Below are 15833 nucleotides of genomic sequence, written 5' to 3'. Positions count from 1 at the left end.
TTTTATTCAAAACATTACAATACAAGCTCCTCCCCAAAATACAGAAAACAAAACACAACTAAACAAGACTACAGAAAAAGTGCATAAAATAAAAAAAACAAACATATACATAAATTGTACCCCCTAGTTGAATACTTATAAATATGCCTCAAAGATATACGTATCCCTCCCACTTTGTGAAGAAGACACAATTTATAAATTTCTAGAACAATATTCACCCAGTCTAGTTGACCTCACCTCTGCCTAGTATATGAAAACATAGTTAACGGGTAAAACCAACAACTAAATTAAACTTCAAAACCCTTTGTTAAAGTCTATTTATTGTATTTCACACAAAGGAAGTCCACAACGGCTTCTGATATACCATAGGTTACCACAGTCATTGTTTCTGATCCATCCAGGATCAAATACCTTCGATTGATTCTTAATAGTGAATCTTTTCCTTAAAATAGTAATCGGGATCTTTCCTAATAATTGGATTTTATTCCCCAAAGGCACAAGTTCCTATTGTGTATATCTCCATAGCATTTGTTGCACACACAGAAAAAAAATCTGTAAATTGTAACATGACATCTCTTGACATTTATTTTCCAATTGGGTATGATAAATCCATTCAGAATCAGATCAAAATAGAGCTGGAAGGGACCTTGGAGGTCTTCTAATCCAGCCCCCTGCTCAGAGAAGGAACTACTATACCATCTCAGACAAGTGACTGTCCAGTCTCTTCTTAAAAACCTCCAGTGATGGAGCACCCACGATTTCTGTAGGCAAGTTGTTCCACTGGTTAATGGGACGCTGTGTTTTCAACCACCCCATTTGCTCACAGATGACCTTCCAGTTTCCCCAAGGTCTCTGTTCAAATACAAAGTGTTTCAGCACCTATGGGGCTATACAAAATGCAGCGAATCCCTGCGTTTTGAATAGCCCCATAGGCGCTGAAACACTTTCTATCCAAATGGCCTTGGGGAAACTGGAAGGTCTCTGAGCAAATGGGGCAGTTGAAAATGCAGCATTCCACTCTGTTTCTAAGTGCGCATTGGCAGGCAGACGGACCTTCCAGTGTCCCCCAAGGTGTGCATTCGGATAAAAAGTGTTTGAGCGGCAGCGGCTTGGGTTTCTCAGGTCCGTCCGAGTGGAAGAAAGCAGAGGTGCAGCAGTGGGATTGCTCTCAAAAAGGCCGGTGCACTTGAGCGAGCAGCTCACACAAGTCTTATTGTTTGAGAGCAATCCTGCTGCTCCACCGCCGCTTTCTTCCACCTGGATGGAGCCCTTGAGTGGGAGGACGAGGAGGAGAAGAGCGGTGAGGATATGTGCCAGCCGGCTGGTCAGGCTAGGAGTAGGTCAGGTGAGGTGGCTGTCTGGGGAGGGGGGATCATGGCCACTCTGGTGGCTGTCGCTACCGCCGGCAGCTTGGACGCAGGTGCAAAGGGCCTGGCCCCGCGATGCCTCTCTGCCTAATTGAAGGCTTCATTCCTGCCCTCAAACTAAGGCTGGCGCATGCCAGTGAGCAGCACACCCGGGCCATGGACAGCATTGGTTCCTGTGCCTGGCTGACTCCAACTGCACACTTCGCCCCATAGGCATGCAAACAAAGCAGACATTTCTCTCCCCCCCACCCAGAATGGAAGCTTCCAGGGGTCATGATCTCTTTTGCAAAGAATTTGTGTTTGAACTTGTGTGATATTACGGCATCCATGAACTTCCATTGTCAGTGCAAAAAGCATTTCCAAGCTGACCTCTCTCTCAAAGGGAAAGAAACTGCAGCAGAGAGGAGACAGATTTTGCAAGATGAGTGAGTCCGGCGCAGCAGGAAGGGAGGGGGAAATATGAGGTATCTTAGTGCATTGGGGGGGCTTGGGGGCCTGTTCCATCACTAGGCCCTCCATGGCCTTCCCCACCCTGAGATACCTCATGTGCACTTAACGAACCGCGCATTCGTCCGTGCATTCAGTTAGCGAATGTGTGGATGAAAGCAGGGAGTGATCTCGTTTGACGTACAAGATTCACCCCTACAAATTTTCAAGTTAATGGAATGGGCAGGCTCCATTACATTCAGAACTTGAGGAACTACCTGTATTAGTACCTTTTCACAAAGCCTTAGTAAGATTGCACTTGGGATACTACTGTTCTGAACCAGCCCTCTTCTGGCCTTGTAATAAGGCAAACCCCTATTCAGAAAGAAGAGACTGGAGAGCGTCCAAGGCTAAAAGGCATCTGCCAAGATTTATTACGCAGTTAACAAAAACACTAGAGCTTGTCTTCTCAAGCGGAAAAGTTGCTTTCAGCAACCAGCCCCTCCCCAAACACTCCTTTTATAGAGAGCTCAGGGCGTGGTCTCCCTGTGCCTCCTCCCGAGGAGTCCCGCAGTCTTTCTTTGTTTGTTCCTGCTCGACTGCCTCCTGCGTCGGGCGCCCTTGAACAGGGCCAGCTGTGGGTCATCTTCCTCCGCACTCTCGGGCTCACGCAGCTGAGAAGAGGTCCCCGGCTGAGGGCTCTGCAAAGCCTCCAAACCATCATCAGCCGGTTCGTTTCCCTCCTCCCCCTCATCTGAGTCATCCGATACATCGGAGCCGGCTGTCGGACCCACAGGCTGGCCCTGAGTCACAACAACTACATCCAATTTTGGTCACCACAATGTAAAAAAGCTGTTGAGACACTGGAAAGAATACAGAGAAGAGCAACAAGGATAATTAGGGAGCTGTAGGCTAAAACTTACGAAGAATAGTTTAGAACAGGAATTGAGTATGTCTAGTCTAGTCTAGTGAAAAGAAGGACTAGTGGGGAGACATGATAGCAATGTTCCAATATTTGAGTGGCTACCACAAAGATGAGGGGATCTATTTTCCAAAGGACCAGAAGGCAAGACAAGAAACAAGTGGAAACTAATCAAGGATCAAGTAACCTAGAACTAAGGAGAAATTTCCTAACGGTGAGAACAATTAACCAGTCGAATGCCTTGCTTTTAGAAGTTTGTGGGTGCCCCATCACTGGAGGGTTTTAAGAAGAGACCGGACAGCCACTTGTCTGAAAAGGGATAGGGCCTCCTGCTTGAGCAGGGGTTTGGTCCCTTCCAACTCTGTTATTCTATGTTGTATTTTTTGCACAAAGAATGAATTAAGTCCCTCTGCTTTCTCTCTACTGCCTGTTACTTCCTTGCCTTCTTCTCTCATTAGTGGACCAATTATTTCCTTGACTTTTTGGGTTTTTTTTTTAATATGTGTTGAGAGAAACTTTTTTATTATTATTTTTGACATTTGTTGCAAATCTTACTTCATTCTGAGCCTTAGCTTTCCTGACTTCATCTTTCCAAGTTCAAGCTATATGTTGGTATTCTGCCTTAATTATATGTCCCTCTTTCCATTTTTTGTACTTATCCCTTTTGTGTTTCAGTTTATCAGAGAGTTTGTTGTGTAACCATGCTAGTTTCGTTTTGGATTTCTTGTTTTCTTTCTCAGTGGTATTGAGCTGAGTTGGGCTTTTACAATTACATTTTCCAGAGTTTCCAAAGCTTCTTGAATAGTTTTTCATTCATGGAATCCTTCCCAAGCTAGCTCTTAAGTTTTTAAAATCAGCTCTTTTAAAATCTAAGACACTAGTTTGATTATGTTCTGTTGTTTGTGTTTGCATTATTGAATTCCAATATAACATTCCAATATAACTTCTCCAAAGTTCCTGGGTCAGCCATCAATTAAAGTAAATTTGGGAAAGGGTTATATTTAAGATCTACATTCAAGGAGCCAAATATTCCTTATCTACACAGATTTGTTCAGTTTGTTATTATATTATAATGTCCACATCTCACTTTATGTTAGTCAAGTTGGCCTGATTCTACCCTTATACATATAATATATACCTTTGATAATCATGTTTCAAGATCTAATTCAGCTTCAGAGCCCTTTATTTACTTGTTATGAGATTTAGAGGCTATTGAACTTGGTGAAACTCTGGATAAGTTATATGAAAACAATAAACACAAACCATGGATATCTAAAAAAAATCCAGGTTCATAAACAAAATTCTACAGGCCATTGGCATCTATCATAACCATTGAGTCCTTTGCTATTTTGCAGTTGGACTTTGAATTCACATTCAAAACACATTTTAAAAAATCCAGTCTGTGTTTTGAAGGTTTTTCTAACATTTAGCTTGAATTTGCCTTCCTTTAATTTCAATACTTTCTCTAGATTCTATGCTTTGAAACAATAGTGAACAGATATTTGAATATTTTCTTCTTTTCAGGTATACATAAAAAGGTTGAAACAGCAGATTAAATGAATGATATTAGCAATTGCCTATTTTTTTTTACCTTTCATGTCTGTATCCCTAAACCTACAAAATTATAATTACAGTAGTGGCCAAAATTGTGGAAACCTTTTGGGAAAAGTGTATTTGTGAGGTTCAATGGCTAATAACACCACTTTTTTTTGGAGTAGTACCATAAAATTATATATCAATGGAAAGATAATTTAATCAAGAATATAAAGCAACATAGTTTGTTCAATTATCTGAACTGTATTATATGAAAAGTTATAGCCAAATAACCAGAAAAAGGAAGCACAACTTGCTTAGGTTGATATCAGGTAGCTTTCCTTCATCTGATTGTGGCCAATGAGCATGAGTGTTTAGAGAGCCATCTTGTTTTGGCAATGAGCCAATCAGATCACAGTAGGATTCAGTTATTGATGTCACGTATTGAAGTTGAGAGGAGGACATTTGTCAGTATGTTATGTTAATGCTATCAAGTTGGTTGGGGTTTTTTTGTGTTCTTTCATTTAGTGAGCTTGTAAAAGGTAATAAAATTAAAGTAATGGTGCAAAGAGTTGACTGGTTGCCCAGAAAGCGACGTAAAATAGTATTATTAAGTGAACAAGGCTACAGTTATAAAGAAATTAGAAGAAAAATTGGTGGAACTTAACCAAAGGTGGCATTTCTACTGTACTCTTTTCCCAAAAGGTTTCCACAATTTTGGCCACTACTGTATATACAGTAGTTGAGCTGGAACTGTAGGAAGTTTCATTTCAGAGTTAGAGAAGTGGAAGCTGGCAATCTTGTCACTGATGAAAAGGTAGCTTCTTGCAATAGTTCTCATTTATGACATGCACCTGCACACATATCCCTACACACACACACACACACACACACACACACACACACACACACACACACACACACCTTAAAGTATGCTCATGAAACCACTCACAATTTCAATAAAATATTATTGATAAACTGTGAATAACCTATTATACTGCTTCCTGCTGTCATTACATATTTTTGTTCAAGCCATAGAACTGTACTCTGGGGCACCCCACTTGATCTCTCATTCTACTTTGTTTTAAGAATGGTTAGTATACACTTTGGAAGCTATATGTACCGGTAGGCATGCCATCCACCCCAAGCTAAATTAAAATGCTAATCAAAATAGAATGAGATATTTTTTGAAATCCTTTGCAAAGTCTATTCTCTAGAATTTTTAACAAAAGTATGAGAAATTGATTAATCTTAACAGAAGCTGTTGTAGAAAAATATATTCTAATCTAGTATCAATGAATTGCTTCAAGATAATTTACACATTGATCACTTCATGCGTTGCTCCAAAATCTTCCCAAATCAGAAACTGGTTTATTACTATCAGGATCCTACTTGTTTCTTATTTGAAGATAGGAACAGTATTTGCCTCCCTCCAGCCATCTTCACTCATTTTCCTGTATTTCTAGAAGATAATTAATAGTCTATCTAAACCATCAGCAACTTCCTTTAATAATTACCAGAAATGAACATATATTTGTTCAGAATATATTCTGTCAGGACAACCTATTTTATATTTAGATTAGATCATTTATCTTATTTAATTGGATAGCTTTTTCAGTAGATTTGTGAAAATTACATAGACATATCTTGATTTCAACAAAGAATTTAGCGGTATGATTAGCAAACTTGTTAGATGTAGGCCAGAAGGCATGGTAATTAAGTAAGTATATAGTTGGTTTTTAAAATTACACTCAAAGAATGTTCTTGAAAGGACTTTCTTTGAACTGGAATGAGACATTAAGTGAGTGTTAGAAAGTTCAGTTGTGGCAGGATTAATGACTTGTATGGGGAAGTGATAAAATGCTTAACAAACCTGTCAAGTAATTTTCCTCAAAAACAGAAATCAAATATACTGGTTTAGCACTGAAAATACTTGGAATGGTAAGAGCACTTGTAAAAAGATCTTGGAATAATAATTACCTGCATAGCAAAAATGAATCAGAATAGTTACTATATGTTGCTGCCAAAAATGCAATTTTAGACTGCCTCAATGGAAGTAGAAGGAGTTTCAAATCGTGGGATATATATGCTTTCTCTGACAATGTGACTAGATTAATAAACTAAGGAATAAGACATTTAATAAAATAGACCATAGCACTTTTTTTGATAGAGTGGACACTGAGGGAGGCATGTAGTGGCCATACCTCAGGATTCTGTCTTGGGGCCAGTACTCTTCAGTATTTAAAACATAAAAAATAGGGTTGGAAGGGATCTTGACAGCTTCATTGGATGATCCTAGATCAAAAGATATGAGAGAGTCCTTGACTTATGGTCATATTTGGGACTAGAGTTTTGGTCACTAAGTGATGTAGGCATCACATGACTGGAGTTGGTTTTATGACCATTTTTATCATGGTCATTAAATGAATTGCATAGTCATTAAGTCTGGCTTCCCCAACTGACCTAGCTTGTCAGAAGCTGGCTGGGAAGATCACAAATTGCAATCAAGTGTTTGCAAGATACTGCAAGCTTCATGCTTTAAATGCAAGCTGGTTGCCAAGCACCTGAATTTTCATCAGATAACAGCAGGGATGTTGCAATGGTCATAACTTTGAGAAGAGGTCATATGTCACTTTTTCCATAGTCATCATAACTTTGAACAAGTATTAAATGAATGGTTATAAATTGAGGACTACCTGTAATTGGGTATCATCAGCATAACCATTATGCATAATCTCCAAACAAGCAAACAACTGCCATGGGCAGGGAATTGGACTATAAGACCTCCAAGTTCCCTTCCAATCCTATTATTCTATCTTCTATGAATCTCTTCACCTAGTGGTTTAATGTAGATGTTGAAAAGGTGAAGACAGAAAGTAGAAACCTGCAGTGTCATACACAGGAGAGGCCTGCAGAATGATCTCTTCCCCAACAAACTCTTGACTGGAACCAGTCTCAAAGAAAAAAATAGAACTACCACAAAACAGTACCCCCAATCCCAACCCAGGCCTGGGGTGCGCTGCGCATGTCAATCTGGAGCTCCATTCTCAGCTGCAGAAGCCTTTCCTGAAGGCCTCTGATGGCAAAATGGAAGCCGGGGGTGACAGCAAGCGGACAGGCAAGAAGTGGGCCAGCTGGGCAAGGCTGTCGGTGCCACCGCTGTGAGGTGAGACGGGAAAAGACATCCCCCGTAAATAAAACCTGGTGCCTCTTTTGGAGGAAAAAAATAAAAATAAAATGGAAACATGGTAGTATCTTCTCTTTTTTATGGAACTCCAGCATCTTGGGCTCCTTTTCTCATTATGTTGTACTGGTATGGAAGTTTGCATATGATTGTTCTGTATTTATTACAGTCTAGGTTCAGTTATCTAATTCTAGTTTTCCTTAAAATGAAAAATTCTAATATTGCATAAAAAAATTCTTACATGAAGAGTTCCCCACTTCTACCATTTTTTTTTTGCTAAATGGGTCCATGATTGTTGAACTCATTGAGAACAGCTAGATATTATCTAACCAATTCCTTACCTATTTTGATCTGCATTCCTCTTTTGTCTCCCATAGTGCTGCTTTTGACAGGTTGGACTATTTTTTCCTTTTGCGTAAAGCTACAAATGCAAAAAAAGGAATTAAGCAGTTCTGCCTTCTCCCTGTTGCCCATCACTTTTTTGTCATCTACTCCCACTAGTGGACCAACCATTTCTTTTTCCTCTTGCTCCTTACATATTGAAAGAAACTTTCTTTGTTTTTTTGTTTTTTTGCATTTGTTGTTATTGTTGATGTTCAGCTCATTCTCAGCCTTACTTTTCCTTACTTTTCCTTACAAATTCAGGCTACTTAACTGATATTCTGCTCTCGTTACAAGCCTCTCTTTCCATTTTTTTATATACTTCTCCTTTTTGTCCTCCAGCTTCTCAGAGAGCTCTCTGTACAACCACTTTCGTCCTGTCAGGTGTCTCTTGTTTTTCTTTCCCTGTGGTAATAATTTTGTTTGGGCTTTGTATCTCATTTTCGGAGTTTTCCAAGTTGAACTGAATTGTTTTCTTTCCAGCATTTTCATTCATGGAACCCTTCCTATTCTTTTATTTTGTTGAATCAGCCCTCTTAAAATCTAGAACACTAGTCTGACTTTGTCAGTTATCCTTACCTGCATTATGGTGATAGTATGATATGATCACTCTTTCCTAAAGTTCCTGGGACTTTCATTCCCTCAACCAACTCATCCCTGTCAGTAGCATTAACTCCAGTATAGCTGACACACTAGTTTCCTCCTCCACTTTTTGGATGATAAAATTATCATCTATGTATGTAAAAAAACTTATCCCATCTCCCACTTGCTGAAGAATTTGTTTCCCAATTGATGTCACGTGCGCCTTTGGCGTCTAGTCATGCCGGCCACATGACCACGGAGACATCCTCGGACAAGCGCTGGCTCTTCGGCTTTGAAACGGAGATGAGCACTGGCCCCTAGAGTTGGAAACGACTAGCACGCATGTGCGGGGGAACCTTTACCTTTTACCTTTGCAACATACCCTAATGCAAAAGAGATCCCCTGGTCTGTCCCATAATAGAGAAATATCATCCCATTCAGATTTAGAGGTGGGCAGCCCAGGAAAGCTGCTGCTTGGCCACTTTTCTGTGAAATGAAATTTCCTGGGATGAATTCTCACATTTTAAAGGAAAGAATCCATATGTGGAAACTATCTTCTTTTTCCTGCATTATACATTCTGGGAAATAATGGCTAGAAGTTAGAGCAGAGTGGCTCAGTGGGTTAGGACGCTGAGCTTGTCGATCAGAAGGTCGGCAGTTTGGCGGGTCGAATCCCGAGTGCCGCGTAGCAGAGTGAGCGCCTGTTACTCGTCCCAGCTTCTGCCAACCTAGCAGTTCGAAAGCACGTCAAAATGCAAGTAGAAAAATAGGGACCACTACGGTGGGAAGGTAACAGCGTTCCGTGCGCCTTTGGCGTCTCGTCATGCCGGCCACATGACCACGGAGACGTCCTCGGACAAGCGCTGGCTCTTCGGCTTTGAAACGGAGATGAGCACCGGCCCCTAGAGTCGGAAACAACTAGCACACACGTGCGGGGGAACCTTTACCTTTACCTTTAAGGAAGATAGGTTTCCATGAAGTAGCTTGGAATGCAACAACATCTGAGATACTTACTTAACAAAGTTTAAAATGCTTCTTAGAAAAAGGAAAATTATATTTTTATCTTAAGGACATAACAAATTTGTCCTTTATTTTTTGGAAAAAATTGATTGGATAAGAAATGAAAAAATATCACCATCTCAATTTTTTATTTGTTCCACAAATTATATTACACTGTAATACAGTATATAATATATTTCAGAGTTGTGTGCATGGATATTTTATTTATTTTATTTATTTTAATCCCATTTATATCCCGCCCTTCTCCGAAGACTCAGGGCGGCTTACAATTTAAAGCACAAATCAATGTGCTTAGCAATAGCCTTCATTCTATGTATATGCCTGCTTATTGGGGCTTTCGCCCCCCCCACCAGCGGCATTATTACAAAGTCAGCTTATTGCCCCCAACAATCTGGGTCCTCATTTTACCTACCTCGGAAGGATTGAAGGCTGAGTCAACCTTGAGCCTGGTGGGATGCGAACCTGCACTAATTGCAGGACAAAAGACAAAGCCTTTCAGTCACTATTCCATGTAGTTAGAATTTCATCTCCTAGAGTTCGACTTGGCCTCCTCCCTAAACATTATTTCGATTGTTCTCACAAGCTTCTCACTTGTTTTATTACAGGTCCCCTGTATTTGCATTCCTGTGTTTTTATTATGTTGTTTTCTTGATTTTATTATTACAGTGTATTCTGCCACATTCCACATTCTGCCTTTAATAGAATAAGAATAACAGAAAAAACAGAATATCAATAGAAGAATGGAACAGTTGGAAGGGACCTTGGAGGTTTTCTATTCCAAACCCCTGCTCAAGCAGGAATTTGTTGTCTATTAAAATGGCTGTACAGTCTCTTTTTAAAAGGCTGCAGTGATGGAGCACCCACAATTTCTGGAGACAAGCCATTCCATGGATTAATTGTTCTCACAGACAAAAAAAAATCTCCTTAATTCTAGGTTGAATTCACTTTTATAAGCTTCCATCCATTACTTCTTGTCCTACCCTCAGGTGCTTTGGAGAATAGGTCGACCCCATCTTCTCTGTGATAACCCCTCAAATATTGGAAGATTGTTATATCCATTGTTATCATATCCATTGTTATCATATCCATCTCTTCATTAGACAAGACACATGGAGTTCCCATATGCTTTAGCCTCCATTCCCTAATCATCATTATTGCTCTTCTCTTCACTTTTTCTAGAATCTCAACATTTCTTTCTTTCTTTTTTTGGATTGTGGTGACCAAAACACTTGGAATGCAGTATTCCAAGAGTGGTCTTACCATGGCAGTACTAGTACTTCATATGATCATGATACTATCCCTCTGTTGATGCAGCCTGAGACTTCATTGGCTTTTTTTGCAGCTACTGCACACTGCTCCTACATAAGTGGTTGCCCACTAGGACAGGGCTTTTCAATCTTTTCACCCATTGTACCACTTTTAGGATATGGCGACATCCAAGTACCACCAGTCACCTAGCAAGGTGTCAAAAACTTGATGACCAAAAAAAAAAGAAAGAAAAAAGAAAAAAGTGATGAAGTACAGGTAGTCCTTGACTTACAACAGTTTGCTTAGTGACTGTTCGAAGTTACAATGGCACTGAAAAAAGTGCCCCCAAAGCCACAACCGAGCAAGACACCTGCCTGCCCACCTGGTGGCACTCTTCGTCCTGTCCGAGGTTTTCATTGTTGTGAGCATTTCTGCTGAGGATTGGCAGCGGGGGTGGGGTGGGGGGTGTTTGGTTTTTATTCCCCCTGTCTGCTGGGTGCTTGCAGCAGGTTTTGGTCGCTTCACATGACTCTGGGACACTGTGACCATCATAAATATGAATCATTTGCCAAGCATCTGAATGTAAATCACAAGACCCTGGAGATGCTACAACATTCCAGCTGGTCAGCGCTTCTTCTGGGCTCAGCAGAAGCACCGGGATCAGCACCGAGCTCCAGCTGGAGCCTGACGCTGATCCTGGCGCTTCCGCTGAGCCTTGACAGCCCCAAAGAAGCACTGATCCTGGCGCTTTCACTGAGTCCTGACAGCCCTGCAGCTCCAACCATCTCTCGCTCAGGCTTGTGCGGTGCTGCCACCGGTTCAGCTCATTCCCCTCCCCCGCTACCACTTTTCTAGGATGGTCGCGTACCACCTGCCAGGTGCCAATGTACCACAGGTGGTACCCATACCACTGGTTGAAAAGCCCTGCACTAGGACATCTAGATCTGTCTCACAGTTACTGCTGTTGAGCCAGGTACCACTGATTCTATACCTGTGCATTTGGTTTTTCTTGCCTAACTCTAAGATCTTACTTATCTCACCACTGAATTGCATTTTATTGGATAGTCCCCAGGGTTCAGGTCTGTGAAGAACCTTCTGAATCTTGAACCTATCTAATAAAGTGTTGGCTATTCCCCGCAGTTTGATGTTGTCTGCAAATTTTATGAGTGCCCATCGATCCCCTCATCTAAATTGTTTACAAGGATGTTGAGTACTGGGTCTAAGAAAGAACCTTGGGGTACTTATTGCATGTTTTCCTCCATGTAGATGTAGTTTAGTTGAGGACTATACATATATTGCATTTGGTCAGCCAGTTACAAATGCTTCTAGTGGTGATACTGTCTATCTCACATTTTTCTATTTTACCAAGAAGTAGGTTGTGGTCTATTTTGTCAAATGCCTTACTATAAAGTCTAAGTAAACTATGTCCACAGCATTTCACTAGTCCAGTAATTTAGTCACTTTGTCAAAGAAGGCAATAAAGTTTGTCTGGCAAGATCTGATTTTGACAAATCCATGCTGGCTTCTAGTAACAGCTTTGCTTATTTTTAGGCATTTGCAGATCCATTGCTTGATGATCTTTTCTAGGATCTTCCCAAGTATTGATGTCAGGCTGCTTGGTCTGTAATTTTCTGGATCCATTTTTTTCCTTTTTTGAAAATTAGAACCACATCTGTTCTCTTCCAGTCCTCTGTAGTTTTCCGGTGCTCCAGGATCTTTGAAAAATATGGCTCAGTGGATCTGAGATCACATCTGCCAGCTTCTTCAGAATTCTGGGATGTAATCCATCTAGTCCTGATTTTTTGAACTTGTCTAGAATAGATAAGTGTTATCTTACTATTTTCTTCCTTATTTTGACTTTATTCCTAATCTGCTTTTGATCAGTTGGACTATTTTAGCCTTTTGTGTGAAGACAGATGCGAAGAATGAATCAAACAGCTCTGCTTTCTCCTTGTGGCCAGTTACTTTCCTTACCATCTTCTCCCATTAGTTGTTTCTTCCACTTTTTTCTTCTTTTTACATGTTGAAGGAAACTTTTTTTCATTACTTTTGACATTTGTTGCAGGCCTTAGCTTTCCTGACTTCATTTTTGCAGATTGGAGCTATTAGCCGCTATTCTTATTTTAGAAAACAGGATTATCTTCCTAGGTTTTATTTTTTATTTTTGCATTTCTATAGAGGGGTAGCTATTTTTTACATGAAATACAGGTCCACCTCCTCTTTTGTTAGATCTGTTTCTTTTGAACAATTTAAATTTTTCTAGCAGTATGTTCCTTTTCTTCTCTTAGAATTGTAGAATTTTAGAATAAAGAGAGACACAGATTTTCAGTTCAGCATCCTTCTCAAACTTGGTTCCAAAGCCTTTACCAAAGAAGAACCCAGTAGTTCTTAGTGCATTGAGTTCCATTTCCAAGAAGCTGTTAAATGTAGGAAAATTTCCATGGCATTAAATCATTTTGCTTTCCTGTAGTTTCCATGAATTGGTTCTAGTTCTGCTGTCTGGTCCAAATATTTTTTGCATGATAGTCTTCCACCTACTAGAAGATCACCATCTCCCTCCTGCAAACTAAATAGATTCAAAACTTTTAAGTTGTTTCTTATCCTTATCATCTTGCTAGCTCATCTCTGTTAAATTTGAAAGGCTAAACTGGCATAATATTTCACATGTGATCTGACCAGTATAGCAATAGCCATGGGAAGATATGGAGGAAAATACAGAAAATAAAGAATGTGCCATTTTTCATATTGGGTGGGTTGAAAATGCAGTGAAGATTAAAGCACTTTCTTTTTTCAGTAATGAATAGAATAAGACAGAGTCTGATATATTGCTGTTCTTTTACCCCTTCATTGTTTTGTAATAATTTATAATTAGATTTTAATCTATAGTATCCAAGCAATGCAGTTCTTGAATATAAAGGATTAATATGGAAGTGCAGAGAAAATTAGAAATATATCAAGGAGAGAAGGAAGTTATTCTAATGAGTAGTTCATTACGAACAGTTGTTCTTGCATATGTGGCCTACCTGCCATTCCTTCATACTAGATTATTAATTATTAGTGTAGTGCTGTGCTAGTTCAGTTGCTTTCACCAAGGCCAGTTCAAAATGGTGTTGATAGGGGCAAGAGGTCCAGATGCTTCTTTGTAGGGTACCACAGGCTTGGTACTCTCTCTGTTCCTTTTTAACATCTACATGAAACCGCTGGGTGAGATCATCCAATACCACAGAATGAGGTACCATCAGTACACTGATGACCCTCAACAGTATATTTTCATCCCAGGTGACCCAGGTGATGCTGTGACTGCCCTTTTGCAGTGCCTAGAGGACGTGAGGGCCTGCATGGAAGACAAGAGGCTTCAGCTGAATCATGGTAAAATAGAGCAGTCGAGGGTGCATGGAGTCTTGGGATCTAGAGGTCTATTATCTTTAGTTTGGGATGGGGATGCACTAACACAGACCGATCCAACGCACAGTTTGGAGGTTCTCATAGACTTACAATTCCTGCTGGAGGGGCAGGTAGCAGTCATGGCCAGGAGAACCTTTGCGCAAATTCATGTTGTCTAGCAGTTACACCCTTTCCTGATCATGAGGCCTTGTGCCCAGTCATACTTATCCTTTTCATTTCTTTTCTGAATTACTGCAATGTGGCCTAGACGGGGCTACATTAAAAAGCATCCAGAAGCTACAACTGGTACAGAATGCAGCAGCATGGGTAGATTTGGAAGGACAGAGGTAGACAACCTCGGCTCCTTTATGACTCATGGACTTCAACTCCCAGAATTCCTGAGCCAGCCAAGCTGGCTCAGGAATTCTGGGAGTTGAAGTCCATGAGTCATAAAAGAGCCGAGGTTGCCTACCCCTGCCCTAGGATAACATCACAGTGAGCTGCACTAGTTACTGATCTTCTTCCATGTCCAATTAAAGGTGTTGGTTATCATCTTTAAAGTTCTTTATGATATGGGTCTGAAAAGAAATGTCTTGCCCAATGGGATTGCATGCCCCTTGTATTCCAGTGGAAAAGACCTACTGCTAAGAAACTTCAGTTGGCAGCGTCTAGGAGAAAAACCTTCTCTGCTGGGCCTCCACCTTTGGGAATATCCTGCTGCCAGAAGTGAGATCCATCCCCAACCTTCTGGGTTCCCAGAAGGACCTTTAAGACCTGGCCTGCCAACTTGTATGGAGACACTTCAAGCTGGAAATGGTTGGTGCAGTGGCAAAAGAAGGTGCCACCCCGTCTCTGCGTGAGCCGTTGGATTTTTGCTCTTTTTGTCTATTTAATTCCTATCTTTAAATTATAGACATAATTCCTATAATTGCATTGTAATTCCTACAATGCAATAAAAACAGAAGTATAAAAACAATTATAAATTTATAAATTGTTTTTGTATTTCTGCCTTTGTTGCCTTGTAGGCCTCCCAGAGTCACTCTGGATAGAGAGATGGGCAGCATAGTAAGTAAGTAAGTAAGTAACTAAGTAAGTAAGTGAGTAAGTAAGTAAGAATTATAAAGTAAGGAGTCATTTAGGCCATTAAATTCATCCCCTGCTCAATACATTAGAATCAGAATCACACAGTTGGAAGTGACCTTGGAGGTATATTCCATTGCAACTTTCTACCCAGGCAGAATTTCTCAGATCATCCCTTTGTTTGAAAGCCTCCAGTGATGTATCCTCCAGGATTTCATGAGGCAGGCTGTTCCAATGCTTAATGGGTCGGGATGTTTTTTCCTTATTTTGACTTTGATCTTTCTTTATAAAGCTTTCATCCACTAGTTTTTCCTAACCCCAGGCCCCATTGAGAATAGACCCATTCCCTGGGACATCCCTTCAAGTAATATAAACTTGCTATCATGTTTCCCATTAGCCTTCTTTTAGTTCTTTTAATTATTTGTTACAGGAATTAGCCCCTCACAGTCTTTGGTCCTTTTCTCTTCACTTTCCAGTTCCTTCTTGTATTGTTGTGACCAGATTCAATCTGATCATTGCAACACAAAGAACTATCAATTTCCGTGATGTTAGCATTACACCTTGTTTGATGCTGTGCCAGATTGCATTAGCTTTTTTGGCAATTGCAGAACACCATTGGCTCATGTTGTCTGTAAGGACACACGGATCCTCGCAAGTTACTATTGCTGACCCAGGTGCCATCTATCTTGTACATCTAGCTACACTT

At 40.4% G+C, this 15833-nt stretch overlaps 1 protein-coding gene across 4 annotated transcripts in view; it reads left to right on the top strand.

Moving 5' to 3' along the window:
* PCDH1 (protocadherin 1) overlaps positions 1 to 15833 on the top strand; it is a 168936-nt gene that overhangs the window by 75069 nt on the left and 78034 nt on the right. Inside the window, exon 5 of one of the 4 annotated variants that reach the window (XR_014025976.1) lies at positions 13943 to 14032. The exons of 2 other annotated variants lie outside the window; for them this stretch is intronic. Coding sequence is in view for 1 of the 2 variants with exons in the window: in XM_081324172.1 (XP_081180298.1) it covers positions 13943 to 13963 (21 nt within the window). In the remaining variant the exon portion in view is untranslated. Of the gene's footprint in view, positions 1 to 13942; positions 14068 to 15833 lie in introns of those variants that run through there. One more of the 4 variants, XM_081324172.1, reaches the window with a different exon arrangement.

Source organism: Vipera berus, assembly GCF_964194415.1.
Source record: "Vipera berus genome assembly, chromosome: 3".
NCBI lineage: Eukaryota > Metazoa > Chordata > Lepidosauria > Squamata > Viperidae > Vipera > Vipera berus.
The sequence above is the reverse complement of the archived record's forward strand: the minus strand, read 5'-3'. Positions and strand labels throughout refer to the sequence as shown.